The sequence below is a fragment of the Odontesthes bonariensis genome, chromosome 5 (genome assembly GCF_027942865.1).
Source record: "Odontesthes bonariensis isolate fOdoBon6 chromosome 5, fOdoBon6.hap1, whole genome shotgun sequence".
NCBI classification, from domain to species: domain Eukaryota; kingdom Metazoa; phylum Chordata; class Actinopteri; order Atheriniformes; family Atherinopsidae; genus Odontesthes; species Odontesthes bonariensis.
Window position 1 is genome coordinate 23,902,853 of NC_134510.1, and position 21,688 is coordinate 23,924,540.

The 21,688-nt window shown below is 42.6% G+C and overlaps 1 protein-coding gene across 1 annotated transcript; it reads right to left on the bottom strand.

The window, feature by feature from the left end:
• Nucleotides 1-4: 4 nt before the first annotated feature.
• abcb4 (ATP-binding cassette, sub-family B (MDR/TAP), member 4) lies at nt 5-19,869 on the bottom strand. Its single transcript, XM_075465483.1, has 28 exons — nt 19,801-19,869; nt 19,219-19,292; nt 18,691-18,772; nt 18,072-18,225; nt 17,835-17,883; nt 17,540-17,731; nt 17,073-17,244; nt 16,359-16,483; nt 15,882-16,053; nt 15,693-15,806; nt 13,783-13,893; nt 13,561-13,686; nt 11,866-12,069; nt 11,605-11,775; nt 11,363-11,524; nt 11,069-11,266; nt 8,620-8,766; nt 8,379-8,483; nt 7,668-7,745; nt 6,352-6,435; nt 6,013-6,216; nt 5,830-5,930; nt 5,603-5,743; nt 4,593-4,749; nt 4,285-4,482; nt 3,344-3,550; nt 1,329-1,475; nt 5-1,169 (listed from the first exon to the last, which is right to left on the bottom strand). The coding sequence occupies exons 2-28, from the start codon at nt 19,281-19,283 to the stop codon at nt 963-965; spliced, it is 3,873 nt and encodes a 1,290-aa protein (XP_075321598.1). The 5' UTR covers nt 19,284-19,292; nt 19,801-19,869; the 3' UTR covers nt 5-962.
• Nucleotides 19,870-21,688: the final 1,819 nt, after the last annotated feature.

Consider the following 21,688-nt stretch of genomic DNA (forward strand, 5'->3'; position numbering starts at 1 on the left):
ACTGTTTGAATATAAAACTTTATTAGTCACATACATTGGCAAATTCTCCAAAAAGTGATTAGTGACATAGACACAAAACTATAATCTCAGTGAATGTAGCTGAAGTACATGAATGAGTGTTTTCCTCGTTTAAGTGCTCAGGCACGTCTGGTCCATTATTAACTCTTAATATTAACAATAATCTCAAATACATTTACTCAGTTGCAGTGATGGTCCCAGTATTAAAGGCATACATTTATGATCGTCTCCAGTTGAAAAAGGTTGAATCAGAAATCAAAGCTTGCGTCACACCGCTCTCAGGGGCTGCACCGTTTCTACAGAGGCCCAGAGCAAACAAACACCGGAGCTAGAGTGAATCAAGTTACATAAAAAGCAACGGCTCTCCGGGAGGGAGAGAAAGGCATTTTGGGAGGAAAACAGAATCTAAACGCTGAATCTGCTCCGACAAATCCCACCATGAGAGGGAAGGGAAATAGAAAACTGACCAAAATAGCTGACGATTCGGGCTCTTCTCTTTTCTGCATTGTACGTCCTGGTCCTCTCCTCCATCTTTCTCCCTGTGACCTGGAAACCGATTCCCCCAGTTTAAAAAGTGCAAACCGTGAGCTGATATGTTTAGAGAAGTAGGAGAAGCAAGCAAAGTCAGCTACGATGAAAGCACAGGTGTTAATCTGTGTGACCTGGGCCCAGCACGTACAAAATAAAACCAGTACAGTTTCTCCTATTGTCACAAGCCAAAATAACCTCAAAAAGTATCACCTAAAAGTGACAACTCAATAACACAACAGCAGTTAGACTTTCAGTCTAACTTTTTTTTTTTTTATTCAGTCCCCGGGCGCTCCACTGAAGCCACTCAGTATGAACTTCTATAAACAGCACAAAGGTGAAAAAGGAAGCTGATCATACAAGGAACAAGTGCTTTATCCAGCCCTCCTGAAAGATCAGAAACTGGTGAGGTCCCATCATTCTGTCACATGGCCGAGCTGCGTGGTGATCAGCATGTGGTAGACTCCCTTCTTTGCCAGCAGCTGTTGATGCGTCCCCTGCTCGACTACCACTCCTCCCTGGAAGACAGCGATGCGGTCAGCGTTGCGGATGGTGGAGAGACGGTGGGCCACCACTATGCACGTTCTGCCCTTGCTGGCCTGGTCCAGGGCATCTTGCACCACCTGCAGAAAGACAGCAAATTTAAATCAACACAATTTCCTGTTTCTAATGAATCTCTGTGGGGCCGGCGCCGTGAACTGCGAGGGGCAGGTTTTTTGCTCATTTACCTGCTTGAACACCGTTATCATTATGAGAAGCAGTGAAATGGGTAAAAGACGAACCTTCTCGCTCTCTGTGTCCAGTGCAGAGGTGGCTTCATCCAGCAGCAGCACTTTAGGGTTGCGGAGGATGGCTCGGGCTATGGCTATCCGCTGCTTCTGACCACCTGACAGCTGAGTACCCTTATCACCCGCCTGAGTGTTGTACTTCTGCTCAGACAAACAGAAACAGCAGGCGCGTCATGATGTCACCGCATACCGACAAAATGATGACGGGAGCATCCTGAACTCCGATCTCATCCTCTGAGGAATTTTATTACGTGGGTTTTACAAGCAAGTTTCCTATGTAATTTGTACTAATCATAGAAATAACTTGAGAGTACATGCAGATGTTGCGAGTAATTTTCTTGGGAAAAACTTTCACCTATATCCAGAGTTATCTTTATGTTGTGCGATCACTTGTACAGCACACCACAATTCTATCAGTTTATCTAAGATCTTAGATAACTGCTTGATAAGAAAAACTGTCAGTATCAACAAAAAAAAGATTTTCCAACCAAGATTAAAACGTTTTTTTTTTTTTTTAATCACAAGAGCCTCTGTTGTTAAGAGAAACGGTGATCTTTTTAAAAGGAAAGTCACGATCATGCAGACTTTCTAAAATGTTTTCTGTCTTCCCTCTAAATGGCAGGAAATGCTTAAAGGGACACTGTGTAATATATTAAGTCATTTATTAGCTCAAATCAACATATTCATTCATAAATTAGTCCTCATTGGTGTAAAATTATCTCTGTCAACAATCTCACTTATCCTCCTGAGCGAAGAATCACTCGTCTGTGTCTACATAGAGCGGGCCATAGATATGTATAGATATAGATATATACATATCTATGGAGCGGGCAAGCTCTATGGAGGCTGCCATGTCCTTCCGGTCTATGAAAAACGACGAAGTGCCGAGAGGGATATAAAGCACTTCGAATCGCGTTTTCCCCAACGCCAGGCCTGCAAGCGGAAATTACGTCATTTTGACGTCACGTTTGCACGCAGGTATAAACAGAGCCAGTCTACGCCATTAGACATTCTCTGGTATAAACCAGCCTGAACGGCCTGCACTTTTGCTCGCAATGGAAGACCATAGTTATGCCACGCCACAGGAGAAGGGATCCTCGTCGCCAAAAAAGCGAAAAAGAGAACTTGACACATACTGCATGCCGTAGTTCAACAAGTTGCAACGCACATTTGAAAACGCACTAGAGAGCAAATTCATTCTACTTTGCAAAATAAAATTGCACCACTAGATGGGGGAAGAAATTACAGAGTGTCCCTTTAAAGAAAGTGGGTTACAATCATGTTAGTAATTTTATTACTGTTAATAACATCCAGACACGTGATGTCGATTTTATCTCTTTTAGATTTGAATACAACTTGATTAATCATCATATTCTTGAACACTCTAAAGATACGGGCTGGTCCTTTTCGTAAGGCACATGATGGATTTCGTTACATCATCATTCATAAAGTATTCGACATTAATCTCTGACGATACGTTTCTGAAAAGAATGACACAATATGTCATTGGCTGATGTATGAGATCTCTGTATAGATATTTCCAAATATACATCTCAACAGAAGCAAATGAGTCAAATAGCCCCAATTCGCTCTCTGTCAGAAACTATAAACGATACATTTCAAGACACTAAAACCAAAAGAGAAATCCTCTTTGAAAAAAAGACACGATGCTCAAATCAAACTTGACTCTTGATCATTTTTATGTCATCTTTGAATCTGATTTAGATATTTAATATACAAACAATACAGTTTTTTAAAGAGATAATAGATAAAAGAACATGTTTTTAAGATTTTTTTGTCTCATTGATTTTACCAAAAAACATAATATGATCAAAAAGCTGCAACTCATCGAAGAATTAAGCTGTGCGGCTCTTCATGGAAGACAAAAGACACTAGAGTCTGAGCATGGCTTTAGATAACATTTAGTCTGAATCACTTGTTTCTAAAGCTTTTTAAGACTTCTTTGAGTTTCAATATTTGTGTGAAATGAGTCCTACCAATTAACTTACCTCTGGCAGTTCTTCTATGAAGTTGTGAATGTTGGCCGCTTTGGCGGCAGCCTCTATCTCCTCCATGTTTACGGTGCGGCTGTTGTCTCCGTAGGCGATGTTTTCAGCCAGGGTGCAGTCGAACAGCACGGGCTCCTGGGACACAATGCCTATCTGAGATCTCAGCCAGTGGATGTTTAGATGTTTGACATTCACACTGTCCAGCACCTGAAGGAAGAAATGGGACAGGTTTGATCTTTAGGTCTAAAACCTGCAGTTAAAATGCTTCTTTTTTTTTTTTTTGCCACTTTGGGACAGCAGAGAAAATCCAACATTTAAACCCCTTCGACTCTGGAAGTCCCGGCATCAGGGATCCAGTCTTAATGGATTACAAATAAAACTTTTGTCATAACATTGCAAACATGGGCGCTTGTTATTTCACAGAGAAATCAGTAAAAGAGTAGCAGGAGCTCCCCATGACAGTGATTAGCTGTGCTGCTGTGTATGTTGCTGAACAAATGAAAGGAAGTTTTTGAACCTTGGGAAAGAACAGAAAATATAACATACACGCACCAATGCCTGAAGGAAATAAGTGGCTCTTTATGTGCTAATTCCTTATACTTAGAAACTCTTTCTGTCTGCTGTTTGAGAAGGACAATTTATGGGGATTCAGTTGTTTAAAGCACATGAACTCTTATATATCACAAGCGGGACAAAAGAAGGCCTTTGAAATAGCCATTTTCCATGACACCAGACCCCAGGAGATAGAACTAAGTCTTCCAGTTATATAGATTAAAGCAAACATGCTACATTGACCTCATAAGATTTCAAGGTCCCATCAGTTGAGTGCTGTACGGCTGCTATAAAAGCACTGCTCAGTTACTCATTCGCTAACAGACAGTAGGTGAAGGGGCACCGGTGTCAAACAGCTGCTTGCAGTAGGTGTGTGTTTGTTTTCTCACCACTTTCCCCTCTTTGGCGTCATAGAACCTCTCCAGCAGCTGGATGGTGGTGCTCTTTCCACAGCCGCTGCTCCCCACCAGGGCCAGCGTCTCTCCCTTCTTCACCTTCAGATTCAGCCCTTGCAGTATGGGGACATCGGGGCGTGAGGGGTAGTTAAACTTAACACCCTCAAAACTCACGTTGCCGTCAAATTTGTCCTGAAAATGTAGGAGATCAGAGGGAGGACTGGTTCATTACCCCGAGTTTTTTTTTTAATGACGTGGTGTGCGGGTTTCATATTTGATGTGTGGGGCTTTGTGTAATGTACCGGCGTCTCTCCCTCCTGTGACAGGTTGTCAATGGCAGGCACCGTGTTGAGCAACATGAAAAGGTGGGCCGCTGACATTTTGGCCTTAGCGTAGTTTGGAGCAAAGGAGTTGGCCTCTCCGACAGCCATGGCACCGAACAGAACGGCTGAAATTACACTGATAGAGGAAGTCAAACTCGCATCAGTCTCATCTTTCACAGTTACCAGTCACCGGGTATTACATTTGTTTACATAAGGCTGAGCTACCCAATAACACTTGTGTGTGTATACTGTACACTAATAATTCTTCTTTGACTATAGTCAGTCCAGTACAGATGATGAATTGGGTGTTGTGTTGATACTTTGAATACAATAAACCCACCATCAAAGACAAGGAAGGATAGGAAGGTGACGCTGCTTGAATTCTGTGTTTTTTTTGTGTTTCATCTATTTTTAATGAACGAGGAGGAACCTTATCTAAAAAAAAATAGACTAGATGTCACGTTAGGATGAAAATGTCAGCTTGTTTCTACATTTCTATTAGAACCATTTCTGATAACAGAAGAAGATTTTTAATGATCACACAAAGATGCTACTAGTTACATGTCTTATGTAATACTTCCAATACATTTCCAAGAATGCTGCATTTATATAGAAGCAAACGTTTTTGTAAAAAAAAAAAATAACTTTCATATTTCTACGCTTTAAAGTATTTTGTTCTTTCATGGTGGGATGAACTTTGGACCTCCTCTTAATACAACAGGTGGAATATAAATGAAGGTCAAGCCCAGTCCCAGCAGAGTTACTGTATTATCCTGAAACGTGTGCATGTGTGTGCAATCAATAACCCCAGGAACAGGTGTAATGATTAAAAGCAATAAAAACAGCCTCTTATCCGAGCAGGAATGCTTTGATCAGATCTTCCCTGCTTTGCACGCAAAGTGTTGGACATTTTGTTATAAACCAAAAAGCCCAGACGGTTAACCAGCAGATTAAGAGATGAGGCGAGATAAAACTGTAGGCTTACTCACAGGAAAACTCCCTCAACATCCATCCTTCCGGCCACAATGAGCCAAGCTCCAAAGCGGAAACAGCCTGCGTAGGCAAAGTAGATCATGGCCTGGGAGAAGGAGAAGGTAAGACCGTACACGTGGGCCTTTTTCTGCGAGTTCCTGTACAGAGATAACAAGCAACCTGACATCACACGGAACACTCCTCATATTAGTTACATGTGACTCAAATCTATAATGTGACCTACTTGTATGGCACTACGAGGTTTTCCTGATACAAAGATTCAAACTTGGCTTCTCTTGTCAGGGAGGCAACAGTGCGGATATTCTCTATGGCCTCTGTAGCAATCTGTAGAGAAACGCCACACGAACATTACAGCTGATCACAGGGTCGGTAAAAATTAAAAAAAAAAAAAAGGCCGAATCCACACCTTTCCAGCCTTCTCCAGCTCCTTCTTGTCTTCGGCAGCATGTCCGGTGAGCATCTTCATCTCAACGGCTCCAGCCAGCGCTATGACGGGCACCACAGCCAAGATGAGAAGGGTCAGCTCCCAGCCATACACGAAGGCCAGTATCACACCGGTGCCCAGGTTGGCAAAGTTCTGGGCAACTGTCGCCAAACGTACTCCTGCGGCCTGAACAGGCAGCAAAGGTCAGAACAAAGAAGGTGACACATTCACAGCCTTCCCCTGATGGTTCACTGTGGTGGTTTTTGGCAAGAAGCTTTTTTTATTTCTGGTTGTGTGTGTGTGACGGCTGCTGAGACTTACCCCTTGCACTTGGGCAGCATCTGTGGCCAGTCTCGTAGTGAGCGCTCCGACACTGTTTTTGGGGTTGTCAAACCAGCCAAGATCCTACAACAACGGTGTAGCAGCAGTAATTAGAAAAATGGAAAAGCTATAAACTTTAAAATCTTTAAACCCTGGGAAAAAGCTATGTCTACACTAATTATTCATTACTACATAAATAGCGGTTAGCTAACAGGTTTGCATCATTGGCTGTGTTTTCAACATGAGCCACCGTCTTACCGTGGTGGCCAAGTCTTCATATTTGAATAGTGTTGTGTTTTCGGTTTTTCCCCTGAGAATAGTGCTTTAACACTTTATAAATGTTAACTTCAACACATTACGCAAACCTTGTAGAGGAATACAGGAGATCATGGATCAAATTAAGAGACAAAGAAACCACCACCTGCTGCTGGCAAAATAAACGCCAGCAGGCCTGTTGTTGAAACCGCAATCCATATCACCGTCTTTGGCCAAGAAACTTAAACCCAAATGGCCCGTGATGTGCCTATTATTTTGTGTGAGTGTGTGCATGACAAGAGAAATTGGGTTAAATATATAAAACAAGCAATGTATGAATGTGAGTGTGAGGTTCGTGCTGTAAATGGGCTTCAGAGGGTCAACAAGACCAGAAAATTGTCCCGTAAATGCACTTATTTTCGCAAATACAAACAGGAAATTGATTTTAAATTGTGTTACGGACTTAAGCCATTAAACCAGCTGCCCACATCAACTTCAATGAAGGAGCTAAGCCAAGCAGTCATCATTCAAAGATAACTGCGTTTCAGCTAAAATTAGAGTCATATTTCGTAGTGCCAAAACATTCCAGATTGTTTTAACCGGGCCTGCTGTAAATACAAGGAAGCCCGTCTTCCTGCTTGGACTGTCCTGCATTACCAAAGGATGCAGGAGACCGGGAAATAGACATCATTTTAGGAACTCTGAAAACCATATGGAGCCCGGGGGTGGCCAAAGAGGGAAAAAACTTATGTATTAGAGGCCCTTTTTGTAACACTGAGCAATTTTAGCATTTTAGTTATTCGGATTGCATCTTATGAAAATACATTAAGATTACATATTTTAGGTACATTATATCCCATTTCTGTGTTAAAATAAAGAAATCTGAGAATATTAAGGGGATTTGTCTATTGTCACATTTTCTGAGCGGATCTCTGTGGTGCACCACATCCGTGCTGCTCTCTCATGTCCGATCTGGTCAGTTTCAAGAATTACAGCGTAAGCGTAAGGTTCGGGGAGCGGGTTAGTTTATTCTCTCATTTCAGCTCGTGCAGTGCACCCACCTGTCTCATCATGGACTTGAAGGCCCCGAGTCTCAGCTTCAAGGTGAGAACTTCTCCAGATTTACCAAAACAGTAACCCTGTTAAAGAATAAAGATAGACATTAAAAAGGTGGCCCTGTCACCTTCGACATCAACACTAGAACTCTGCAGTCCTTATTAAGTGTGTGCAGGTGATGTGTGGGAGCTCTCTTATAAGATCACAATGTAAACCTGTGAAGCTTTAGAGGTACAACAAGGTAGGTTTCATGAACAGTCGATAAAGCAAAAGTTGAGCTTTTAGCTGTATTTTCCTGGTAAGTAACGTTTACACAGTTTTATCATGTAACTCTAGATTAGTTTATTTACAGAGTATAAACTGAGTTTGACCCCCTCAGATCCTCTGGCACGAGTCTGTTGGTGAGGCAACTTTTAGCTTTTATGGACCTGAGAGCAGCTGGATGTGTTCATCTCTTTAAATGTAGACCTTCCTCTTCAGCCTAGCTTTGGATTAATTATGGGTCACTTTGATTATCTCATTTTCATATTTCTTATTTTGTCGTATTTATGTTGAATTTAATTTAATCTCCATGCTTTCCTTTCAACTTTTTTTACACGATTCTTTAATTTTGTACTTAATTCCCTGTATTACAATCTAGTTTGACTGATTTCCCCAAATATATCTTGTTTTTTGTGACCCTGTGGCCACCTCGACATGGGCGTGCGTGTGCATACCTGTAGAAACATGGTGACAAAGCAGACACCTCCGATAGCAACAAACATAAGGGAAAAGAAACTTGACCTCTCCCTGACAACTTCTTGATCCGGCTCGGCAAACACCTGAGAGGAGATTAAATAAAAAAAACAAGTTAAAAAAAAACTCAAAAAACTAATTTGCAGCTTTCAACAACTTCTACAATCTGCTGCACTTAAGATGGAACATTAAATGAGTTTTGTGGCTGTAAGAGTGACCTACAGTGATGATTTTGGAGAAGAGGACAGCAAACAGAGGCTGTATCGCGCCATTGATGGTGGCACAAATAATTCCCACAAGAACAAATGGCCACTCGGAAATGTTGAAACGCATCACTTTAAGGAATGACACCGGGGGTGCGTCTTCGTCCTGCAGAGAGAGAAAGTTGAGTCCCACTTAAGGAAGAAATTCATGAAGAAAAAAAAAAAAAAAAGGCATAGCTGCTCGAATGTGTGGAAACGTGGAAGATGGTTAGACACCAACAGAGCCATTTTTGGACCATAACTTTAAACTCTGTCACAACTAGGTTAAATCAATGTATGAGGAACTTAAAAGAGGCGACAAACCACTTCCTGTACCCAGGTCGGATAACCTTCAGTTAACACCCAAGTGGAAGCACGCATTGCTGCGTGCCTGGCAGACATCTCGGGGTGGATGTCGATGCACCACCTTAAGCTCAACCTGGACAAGACTGAGCTGGTGTTTCTCCCGGGGAAGGGCTGCCCATTCTGAGATCTGGCCATCACCATGGATGACTCCATGGTGACGTCAACTCGGACTGTGAGGAATCTGGGTGTGACCCTGGACGACCAACTGTCGTTCTCGCCAAACATCGCATCAGTGACCCGTTCCTGCCGATTCCTCCTCTACAACATCCGCCCCTTCCTCACCGACAAGGCAGCACAGGTGCTCATCCAGGCTCTTGTCATCTCCCGCCTGGACTACTGCAACTCCCTCCTTGCTGGCGCCCCGGCTTCTGCCATCAGACCTCTGGAGCTGGTTCAGAAAGCTGCTGCTCGTCTGATGTTCAACCTCCCCAAGTTCTCCCACACCACTCCCCTTCTCCGCTCTCTACACTGGCTCCCTGTAGCTGCTCGCATCCAGTTTAAGACTCTGGTGCTGGCCTACAGGGCAGTGGAAGGAACAGCTCCTTCATACCTCCAGGCTATGGTCAAGCCCTGCACCCCCGCCCGACCACTTCGCTCTGCGGCCTCCAGGCGCCTGGCTGCCCCGTCACTCAGCGGTCCCTGCGCACGATCGACACGGCTTTTCTCTGTTCTGGCACCCCGATGGTGGAACGATCTCACGACTGATTTCAGGACAGCTGAGTCGCTGCCCATCTTTCGCCGCAGGCTGAAAACCCATCTCTTCAGGAAACCCTACCCTGATCCGCCCTCTTAGGACATCACCTGCTGCGTCCTAGTTCCTTACGCACTTATTGTTTCCTCCACCACCCTCTATATTTTCATTACCCCCTACCCGAACCAGGGTTTGAATCCCATTCCTGCTTTTCTTACCGCTTTTATTTCTTCCCCTACCCGAACCAGGGTTTACATCCCCACCCTGCTGTGACTGGTGTGCAGTTGGTGAGAGGCTGAGGTACCTAATTTATCGCACTTACTCCAGCACTAGTTTTGCTCTGAGCTGTTTGGTTTTGGAAGGAAATGCACTTATGATTTCTTGTGGCCTGAAGTTCTTTTGCCTACCGATGTTGAACGCACTTATTGTAAGTCGCTTTGGTTAAAGCTGCAGTCTGCAGGATTTGTTGTTGTCATACGTAAAGTCCTACTTTTTGGCATTTTAAGAGTTTACATGATCTATCAGAACGCTTGAAGTTGAAAACGGTGACCTCCGTAGTCGCAAAATGCAAGAAATGCTTATTTTTTAACCGAAAAATAAAAAGTTATTCAACTTCCTGTCCCGCCCCATCAAAACACATGAGAACTCGTGCACGTCTACGTGCACGCCAGATGCGCGTACACGACTCCTCATTCATCAACTCACCTGTCATTTGCGATCATGGAAGACACAGTAAGTAGACTAGCCCGTAATGAAGTTCAATAGTCCAGATAAATAAGCGTGGGGACGAGCCTACCTTGTATCGCGCGTGCACAAACGGTGATTGACAGGCAGCAGAGCCCAGCTCGTAACCTGATTGGTTACCTTTTACCGGTCCGGTCTGCAATTTTGTAAACAAACCTGCTGGCTTTGGAGGGACCTAGCGGGACATATAGGGGACCTAGAGAACTCTTTTTTTTTTGTATTGGGGTATTTAATGTACTACTTTCAGAATCCCCGGACAGTTCCAGGCATTATGCTTGAAAAAGAGTTGCAGACTGCAGCTTTAAAAGCGTCTGCAAAATGACTGTAATGTAATGTAATGTAACAGATAGTGCAACTTGGATTCTTCTCATTTCAAATAAGACGGGATCTGATTTAATCAAGACTTCCAAATAAAGACTTCTTTATTTGAACAGAAACCAAAGTTTAGGGGACCATCTGTCAAGTTCAACAACAGTGAAATCTAGTTGTAGCTTAAATATAGAGCACGTGCATAGACCATTTAGTCAGGAAAATAACAATCTCTCTTTGATTGATCTGTTGACATAACACTTGCATTTTCTTTCTCGCATGCACATTTGGATGCCAGACATGTTGCAGCACAGCTCACCTGCTCTGTTATGTCCGTGTCATTCTTTAACTTTCCTTTCTCCTCCTTCTCCCCCTCTGAGGCAGCGAAGGAGGAGCCTCTTGTGGACTTTCTCCTGTACAGAGAAGACTCAGAAAAGGGCTTGCCTATCGGGCTCTTCTCATCCACAGACAGCTCGCTCTCCTCCTCCTCCTCCTCCTCATCTACTTTCTGAAAGGTCTGCGGCGAGCAGTTGGAGGAAACCACACACACACCATCAATATCAAAGAAACAACAAAGCTCCTTTTGAGATAAACCGACTGGTGTTTATGTTACCTGCATAGTGACCAAGGTGTGGTAGACTCCCTTTTTCTCCATCAGCTCACTATGAGACCCCAGCTCTACAACTTCACCTTTCTGGAAGCCAGCGATGACGTCAGCATTTCTGATGGTCGAGAGGCGGTGAGCCACGATTAGTGTGGTGCGACCCAGACGGACCTGCGCACAAACAAATGTCGCAACACTGTTGTAACGTGAAAAAGGCAGCGAACCAGTCTGATTTAAAACAAAGTCTGTACCTTATCAAGAGCGGCTTGCACTATGGTCTCACTCTCAGCGTCTAGAGCAGATGTGGCTTCGTCCAACAGAAGGATTTTGGGGTTGCGGACTAAAGCTCTGGCAATGGCAATCCTCTGCTTCTGTCCCCCGCTCATCTGAGTTCCTCGGTCGCCGACAAGCGTCTCAAACTTCTGCTCAACAATAACAATCTCAGGATAAGCTAGATCTGGACAGAGTTATTCATAATCACGGAAGATACCGAAGCATAAATATTTTCTTACATTGGGAAGGTTTTGTATGAAATCATAAGCATTGGCTTCCTTGGCAGCCTGTTCAATATCGTGCTGCGTCACATCAGGTCGGCCATATCTGATGTTCTCGGAGATGGTGGTGGCGAAGAGGATGGGCTCCTGGCTCACCACTCCGATCATCTCTCTCAGGTAACGGACGTTGAGAGAGCGGATGTCATGACCGTCGATGGAGACCTACAACGATGAGGCCAACAGATGCAGCGTTTACTGTAAATATTCATTCAGCTCATCAACTGTGCTTCCATCAACTTTCTTATCATCTTATCTTTCTCCACGGCTTAACGTTTCGCATCATCTCAGTATATATACATCTACAGTATAACTACCATAGCTATGCAGATGACACGCAGATATATATTACAATGTCACCAGGAGACCGAGGCCCTGTACAGGCTCTTGGTAAATGCATTGAGGAGATTAATGACTGGATGTGCCACAACTTTCTCCAGCTAAACAAAAACAAAACTGAGGTAATTGTCTTTGGAGCCAAAGAGAAACGATTACAGGTCGCCACAGAACTTCAATCTATACACCTAGAAACTACCAACCAGGCCAGAAATCTGGGTGTAGTGATGGACTCAGACCTAAATTTGGAAAAACACATTAAGGCAGTAAAAAAGTCAGCCTACTATCACCTTAAGAATATATCAAGGTTAAAGGATCTGATGTGTCAGCAGGACCTGGAAAAACTTGTCCATGCGTTCATCTTTAGTAGGCTTGATTACTGTAACAGCATCTTTACAGGTCTACCTAAAAAGTCAGTTAGACAACTGCAGCTTATTCAGAACTCTGCTGCTCGAGTCCTCACTAAGACCAAAAAAGTGGACCACATCAGTCCAGCTCTGAGGTCTTTACACCGGCTGCCTGTCCATCAGAGGATAGACTTTAAAGTTCTGATGCTGGTCTGAATGGTCTAGGACCAAAATACATCAGTGACCTCCTGAGCCAGTATGAACCTTCCAGACCCCTCAGGTCATCTGGATCCGGTCTTCTATCAGTTCCCAGAGTCAGAACCAGACATGGAGAAGCTGCATTCAGCTTCTATGCTCCACATGTCTGGAACAAACTCCCAGAAAGCCTCAGATCAGCTGAAACACTCAGTGTATTTAAGTCCAGGTTGAAGACACACCTGCGTTTGAATAAAGCTCAAAACTTAATCACATTTTAACTACTGATTTTATCTGATTTTATCTATTGTTCTTATTTCTTTCTTTTTGTTTAAAATTTAAATCATGCTTTTTATTTATACTGTTTTAATGTCTCTGTAAAGCACTTTGAATTGCCTTGTAGTTGAATTGTGCTATACAAATAAACTTGCCTTGCCTTGCCTATATCAAGAGGTGCTAATAATAATGTTAAAGCAAACCTGTAATTCATGATTCAATGCATTTTATGGTCATTTTTAAAGCCCATAGCTGGAAAGAAACCAGCTGTCAAAGGGCAGAAAAAAACATTAATTGGCCTGAAACTAACACTTCCTTAATCCTTTACTTGTTATGATAAAAGTATAAACATCCAAAAAAAAACAACAATCAAATCAATAGAGACCTTATGTTTTACAAAGTTTACATACCAAATAATGTACGGTGGGTAATGTGGAGGCCGTGTTTGGACAAGAAAAGAATTGCACGATAGAATACAACGACTGAGTGCTGCATCACTTACAAATCCTTCCTGTGGGTCGTAGAACCTCTGCAGCAGCTGGATCGTTGTGCTTTTACCACAGCCGCTGCTGCCCACTAATGCCATGGTCTGTCCACTGGTCACGCTCAGACACAGGTTTTCCAATATCTACAAAGGACGCCAATGTCAGTGAGGAGACACAGGATGAAAATACATCCTGGATGTACATTGTTTTGTCTTTTCGTGGATGTTTGGGTTATATACTTTGACGTCAGGCCTCGAGGGGTAGTTGAAGTGAATTTTGCTGAACTCAATGTCTCCTTTGATGAAGTCAGGTTTGAAGCCGGTCTCTGAATAGCTGTCAATGCTTGGGTTCTGAGGAGAAAACAGTCTGTTCTGGTTTGCAGTTTCACCAAAGTGGAGTCAAGAACACAATTCTTAGAATAACGCCAGACAGACAATGGGAGGAAGGCTGTTAGCTGTGGAGGTTAGAGAGAGTGTGTTTAACAAAGCTAATGTTTATTTGGACAGGTCTTTGTGTTTTCACTGTTTCTCTTGGCGGTCTAATGCTCTCTCTCTCTCTCTCTCTCTCTCTCTCCCTCACACACACACACACACATATTATTATTACTCTTGCTTTGCGGTTTACAAGGGCCGAGCTATGTGTTTATAACCTGAGACTGCCTTATGGAAGTCTAACCTTTCAACTAGACAGTAAAACTTATCTGTGAAGCACCTTTGAACTTAACAATAAAAGAAGACTAACAGTATAATGGAGACATGATACAGCATTTTTCAGAGGTGACATCTTCAATCCTGTAAAATGGAACAACTAAAAAGGTCCATGGGCAGATCTTTAACATCTGCTTTGCTTGAGGCTGTCATATGTTAACACACGCAAACAGATGTGCTCCTCTGGCCAGTAGTTTGTAGAATAGAGTTTCCTTTATTTATTTAAAACTATAAGTGTGCTGTTGTATCGGGAGACCACCACGGACTGCACACTGCAAGCCAAACGTGGCCCGGTCTCCAACCAGAGACACCAGAGGCAGGTCTCTTAAACAGCTTAAACAAACTGCTGACACTACATGTCTGTAGTTCCATAAACAGCACTATCAATCATAATTTCACTACATTTATTATTACATTGTTTTCAAAATAATTCGTTCTCATTCAGGCCCCGTTTACACGATAGGAAGACGCAGATATTTTCCTGCGGTTTGGCCTCTCATTTACACCAAAACCCCATTTTTAATCACAGAAAACGATTATTTCTAAAACCCCCGGCCAAAGTGGAGATTTCTGATAACGCCGGTTATGTGTTGCCGTGTCAACTGGGAGAAACGGCGTTTTAGGTTCTTAAACGTCACATTATGCGCCAGAAAATGCTTAACGTCATGCGAGCGCCTTATGTTTACAGTTTGTTTGGCTACTGATCAGGATTATCATGGATGATGTTAAAGTTCTACTAATTTTTACGTTTGTGCAAACGATTCTGGCCTTATTGCATTTGCCAGCCCAAACCTGCTCGCACAGTTCAAAATAGAGGAGCACCACTCTTCCGTGGCCGCTCCTGCGTCCAGTATGCACTGATGGTCTATATTTCCCTCTTAATGCCTTCAGTTTTGTTGTGATATTTGCTCGCGTTATCTCCTCCTTCACATGAGGAAAGTCCTCGATTCTGAGGATTTTGATTGGCTTGCATGGCTTTATTCCTTTCCCTACACTGCCGCCAATAGGTTTGGCATAGTTATTATGGCGCTTGACGGCGTATTTATGCGGGTTGATGTAAATGACAAGTTTTTTGAAAACGATGTTGTGTGCACGATGTTATTATTGAAAACGGAGGAGGGGAAATATTTGTTTCTCTAAATACCCGGCTATGTGTAAATGTGGCCTCAGGGGAAAGGGATTTACACTGAACACTTCATGAGGAGAGCCACAGCTGTGCAGCATCAACCGAACATCCTGCTGATTCAAGCAGCAGGTGCTCCAATTAGAGCAAAGTCCATCACATCATTACAGGCTTCAGGTTGTCGGCTGCATCAAAGCGGGTCTGCAGAGCGCCAGGGTACAGAGGCGCATGTTCAGTAATACAAACTGACAGCAGTCCAGCAGCAGGGAGATTAAAAAAAAAAAAGCGTGTTTTGGGTCAAATGTGTTGCATTCCTTACATGATCGATGATGCCGTACACTTTATGTGCAGCTCCACGCGCACTGGCAAAGGTCTGGATGTTCGGAGAGGTCTGTCCCACCGAAAAGACTCCGATAAGCACAACGAAGAACACCTTAAAACAAAAATATTTGGATTAGCTGCACCAAAAGGAAATTAAGCAGAAATGCAGCCACACGAGTCTACTCACGGTGAGCACAGATCCAATAGTGTACTCGTTGCTCAGGATGAGCGTACTGCCGTACCAGAAAGCCAGCGCATAGGACAGGTAGATCATCAGGAAGGTGAAGCCCATGGCAATGTTAGCAGAAATTGCCTTCCTTATTCCCATCCTTTTAGCATCTTCCAAGTTCCTGTTATATCTGGGGTGCAGCATGCACACAGAGCATGAAAAAGGTCAAATATATTGTATGGCTTAAATTAGATTGCAAAGACAACAGAGCTGCAAAAAAATGTAGCTTTAGCATCTGCACAGAACAATAATTACATTTTTTTTAAATGTCTTATTCAGTTACAGCCTTTTTCTTTCGATATCTGTATCACCTAATTGAACTGCAGAACATTAATCCCCTCCCCAAAAAACCCGTCTTTGAAAATCTACTTTAAAATGGAACAGGGCTGTATTTCACCCACAGGGATAATGGCTGTTCTATTTCTGCTTACAAACCTCTCTATCTCTTTATTTTGACCACTAAAAGCAAACACTGTCCTGATGGCAGAGAGCACCTCTTCTGCAACGGCACCAGCTTTAGCGTATGCACTCTGCTCTTTTGAAGTGAAGCTCGTCAGCACCTGTTTGAACAAGAAAAAAGGCATTCAGTCAGTGGCTAAATCTAATGAGGCTGAGTCCTTCTAACTTGCAAGGCAGCTCGATTCCAATGAGATCATGGCAACTAATGTGATTAGGGCAGAATCCATCTTGCCAGGCTCTAAGCTGTGTTTGTGGACAAAGACAACAGCGTCTTTGGATCAATCAGTGTCCTATCAGCTGGGTTTTAGATGTGTCGCGAGTCAACAATGGCTGTTCCTACTGAGGTCACTGTAGCTGCCTCTGAAGCTTCAGTTATTCCGTATTGGAGATCATATTCTCTTGAAAAGGAAAACCAAAGGCTTTTCTCTGTGGGTAACACGTCTTCTCTTATCTGGCTTCACCAAGAATTTGATATACCCAGATGCTTCCATTTTATTCATCCAACTGGTTAAAGATAGCTCATAATGGACAGCTGGTTTATCTAATCACAAGTTGTTTTTTAAAGGGAACTACCCTTTTGTGTTCCCAATGACAACTTTCCACGTTTTTCAGATCAGGAGTCCTTAAAATCAGAATCAAAACACCTGGATGGCAAGAGAACAAAGAGTTCCGCTTAGGGATCCAACGAACCTTACTGAAAAGTGCTGCTGAGATGCCCAGCGCAGGGCTCACAGCCAGGATGACGAGAGTGAGCTTCCAGCCTTTGGAGAAGCCGATGGCAAAGGATGCAATGAAGGTGCTGAAACTCTGGATCAACATCCCCACCTTGTCCCCAATGCCCTCTTGGATCTTATAGACGTCACTGCAAATATAAATAACATGTCCACCAAAGATCCCCGGACGACCGCATTTGCAAATCACAAATAAAACAAGAAGCATTTTGTGAAAACTTTGCATCTAACCTCCAGATAAGAAATTATATTGTATGACAATATAATGATTCTTCCCTACTGAAGACTAAACGGAAAGTAATTTTTGGAGAAAAACGACACCCGCAGGCTAGTTTTACGGTAAATGTTTGCATACACGTTTAGCAGGCTCAACACGACCTAATCAGCCAAAGACAACCTTTATGCGGCACTTTGTTTGTTACCCACTCTGTGAGACGCGTGTTAAGCTCTCCTGTTTCGTTGACATCAAACCAGCCGATGTCTTGCTGCATGATTCGGTGGAAAAACAAGGTGCGGATGCGCTTCACCTGCCGCCCAGCTGCCAGGGTCCAGAAGGACACCTGCAGGTAGGCTGCAACCAGCACGACGGCTCCCATGATGGAGTAGTAGATGGCAAAGCTGGGGGAAGAGAACTGACATGAGAAGCATGACTTTGCACTAGATTGGCTTGTTGTGGACATGTTTTCATCCAACGAGGCCAGCTGTTGCTGTTAAGTCTTACACAGTCATTTCCTCTTCTAACTTTCTGGTCACGTTTTGATATGACACATCTGAAAGCACAAAGGTTACAATGTGAAAACACTTTGTTTTAAAAAGGCACCTAACTCAAGGGATGAACCACTGATGTGCATACACACAGGAGTAAACTCAGCAAAGAGTTACAGTTTGTTGGTAATATGAGAACATTGGAGGGGTGACGCAAGACTTTTGCAAAGTACTGTAATATCAGAAAACTCACCTGGATCGGTGTCATTGGGTGGAACACTATTTATAAGGCTGTCTGTCATGTCTCCGAAGACAATACACATGAGAGGAAGCACTACCCCATTAGCTACGGCCATCACTGTCCCAATGATAATCATCAGAATGTCCAAGCCGTCTGAAAACCTGAACTACACCCACAAAGAGAGGAAAGTGTGGAATTAGAGCAGTCTGGACATCAGAGAGAAACTCCATGCACCTATTATCTTCTCACAACAGGGGACTGGTGGGGTTCAGCTGAACAACAGGAGGATGTGCCACACTCCCATCCGATCTACCTGCTTCCCCTGTTACTGTACTTCACACACTCACCAAAACAAACACACACACACACACACACACACACACACACACACACACACCTCACTGTTAGGCTTGTAAGATCAGACCTTCTGCAGTATAACAACACGACCACGACTGTTCACCAAGAAAATTGAGGACGTACTCTTTGAAACTTTTTTTTTCTTTTGGTTTCCTGTTTCCACACACACTCATACAACAGAAAACTATAAATAACCTCCTTTGATGAGCATTATTACGGTGCACAAACACCTAATTCGGACAGGAATGAATCACAGTGTGACGGCTGAGCTTACCACAGCGAGGGGGCCGACCATGGGCTCCTTCGGCTCCTTTTCTTTCTTCTTCTTGTCTTTCTTTTTGTCATCCTCACTGCCTCTGGAGGAGTTATGTACAAAAACGATGATGGAAAAAAAACGATGATGAAACGGCTGTGTTAAAGCACTCGCAAGACATTAAGCAAAGCATTGGTCAAAATGCTACTTCAGTAAAGCTCTGAGTATCAATTTAATGTACCAAAAGACAAATTACTCATTACTCCTCAGGCAGGATGGTCCACGTCAGGATTATGTGTGTTATATCACTGCGTTATAGTCAAATAAGTGTAGACAATCTTAATAGTGCATGTTTAATAAGTTTACGGAAGGATATACAGTTAGAAATAAAGTTTTACCAAACAAATACATCCAAATTCATATTTTTAGTCACATTTTGTAACATGTATTAGTGAAGTAACAGGTGACATGAGTTGTACAGTGAATTAAAAAAAAGAGCAAGAAACACCTCTGAAATGTAGTGGAGTGTACTAATTTGTGGGCTTTTACCTTAGATTTCCATTCTGTTCCTGTTTGTCTGCGGACAGTTTTTCCATCTCCCTCTTATCCCCCATGTCTGTTTCCTGTCGGAGGAGGAAGAGTCTGTTTACATTTTATTAAGAATCTAAACAACCCGACATCAGCACTTCTTACATGACTGGATTGCTCTCAAAATAGTATAACTGAATCTTTAGTAAATCCAACTAAGAGCTCGGTGAGGTTCTCTTCCAAGCTTAGACGACACAGGAGAGAGTGCTTATATGCCTGATGGCTGTGTACTTGTCTTGTCTTTTATTTTACAATTTATTATAATTATTTTTTTTATTTTTTTTTACTATGTATTTATATTGTGATATGGACCATGCACTTGTGTCTGATATAAATAAAGAATTGAGAATTGAATTGAAAAACCTCAAAAGAAACGGCAAAGACGAGTAGAGGAGTCAACGCTGCGGAACTCACTTTGAGCTTAAACTTAAAATAATAGCATCAAATATGAATGTTGTGGAAATAAAAAAAACAAAAAACAACCAAGGCTTCACTTTTAAAATATAGTCACACAGATTAGAGACGACACCTCGATAGACCTACCGACCCCGTGCCCTTCTGCCGCAGTCCTTCTCTGCTCTGTCCCGTCTCTGTTCATTTCAATAAATGATCACACATCCCTACAATAAAATGCGTCCCTCCCTCCTCCCCCTCTTATCGCTTGTTCCTCCCCCCACACGTGTCTCAATGTCTTCAGCTCTCGCTTGGGACAATCGCCTGGTGGAAATTAAACAACCGCTGTTTCTACCGGGATGTCACTCGCAGACTTAAACATTTTCGCCACATTACCTCTGGTCAGAGAGCCTCGTGTTTGACCAGCGAGGCTTCATGGGAAATAATTGATTATATGAGAGTCAACAGCGGACAGGGGCGCGGATTACAGCTCCAGGAGCTTAATTTCGTTTCATATGCCCCCCCGAACCCTGCCAGCTGTGATGAGCTCTTGTAAACATTTGCTGTAGATTAACAAAATTATAACAATAAGACAAAATGTAACTATATTGAGGAACAAAATGAACAATTATATACAATCGAAATTTCTATGCAACAACAGAAGCATACACACATACCTCATATAGGGAACAGGTAACTAGAACTAGGAATACAGGGAATATTTCTCCAAGTGGGAAGAGTTGAATAATTTAAAAGAGAGCAGCACGGTATCTTGTTTCACCTGGTCTTCATGCAGCCTTGAGTTTGGGATTAGTTTTAAGGTGGAAAAACAAATTATGGGGCCTCCAAGCTTAAACCAGATGTCGTGGCAGGATGTTGTGGTGGCCATGCCAGAAATGTGTCGTCTTTTAATTTGGAATAATTCTCCATCGGTGTTACCATCAAACCGTCTCAAAGCTCCACTGTGGGAATCCCACCTGCTGATACCATCCATTCATCTCCAAATGTAGATTTCCATTAGTACACTGCCCATTCCTCGTGTTTCTTAACCTCACTTCTCTCCTCACCACCAGTCTCCCTTAATTCAATTCAAATAACTTAGATTTGATTCACATAGCCACAAAACAGAGGAGGTACTTCACACATTTATCAATAAAGACAGGTGTGCATGAGAGTCACTTCCTATCCAAGATGGCCTCTGATTTGAGGGAATTGTTTGCCTGATGAAGGTCTAGTACCAAAACATTGCCATTGAAAGTGTTTTCTCCAAGTCAGAACGGTGTTTTATCTATCTATCTATCTATCTATCTATCTATCTATCTATCTATCTATCTATCTATCTATCTATCTATCTATCTATCTATCTATCTATCTATCTATCTATCTATCTATCTATCTATCTATCTATGTTTTTATATATATATATATATATATTTAGATTGATAGATTGATGTTTAGACTGCAAAATCCCAATGAGGCACAATGCTTATCACTCTTCTTTTTTCCTTATCATGTAATACTGCAATTACAGGAGGTTGTTACCATAGTGGGAGTCAAAGGTTCTGTCATTGGGAATAAGTCATCAACACGACTCCAGCTTCATATGAGGTTGGGATGATCGTCTATAAGTCAATACATTCCTTCTTTGGACTTTTCAAGGTCTTAACATTGAGATTATCTATTTAACAATCAAATATCACCAGTCAATCAATTTTAACCTCCTGTTTAACATTGTCTGACTCACTGAAAAGGAGCCATAAAGGCAAATATTTTGCGGAATGCCATCATAAATACTGAAGAGAGGAAATCATATACGATCGACGTGGTGAACAAAGACAATCTAGTTTTGAATCATGCTCATTTTCTCAAAGGGGAGGAGGGTGAATTCATCAGTGTGAGTCATAATGTCAGTGACACACAGGTCATCACATTCACAACAGTGTAAAATTCTACTTGTTGAAAAGCTTTGCCGTTACAGCTTGAGAAATGTCAGAGCTGTGGTTTTCTCAGTGCTCTGATTCAAGTGCAAGACCTGCCT

Bases quoted from the DNA above. Each gene is read 5' to 3' on its own strand.
- abcb4 (XM_075465483.1), bottom strand. From the start codon at position 19,283: ATGGGGGATAAGAGGGAGATGGAAAAACTGTCCGCAGACAAACAGGAA. The intron at 17,884-18,071 runs GTGAGTTTTCTG...TTGTGCTTTCAG, and splicing joins ACCCAATGACACCGATCCAG to ATGTGTCATATCAAAACGTG. The intron at 11,267-11,362 runs GTAACATAAACA...TGCTCGCCGCAG, and splicing joins ACACCTTGGTCACTATGCAG to ACCTTTCAGAAAGTAGATGA.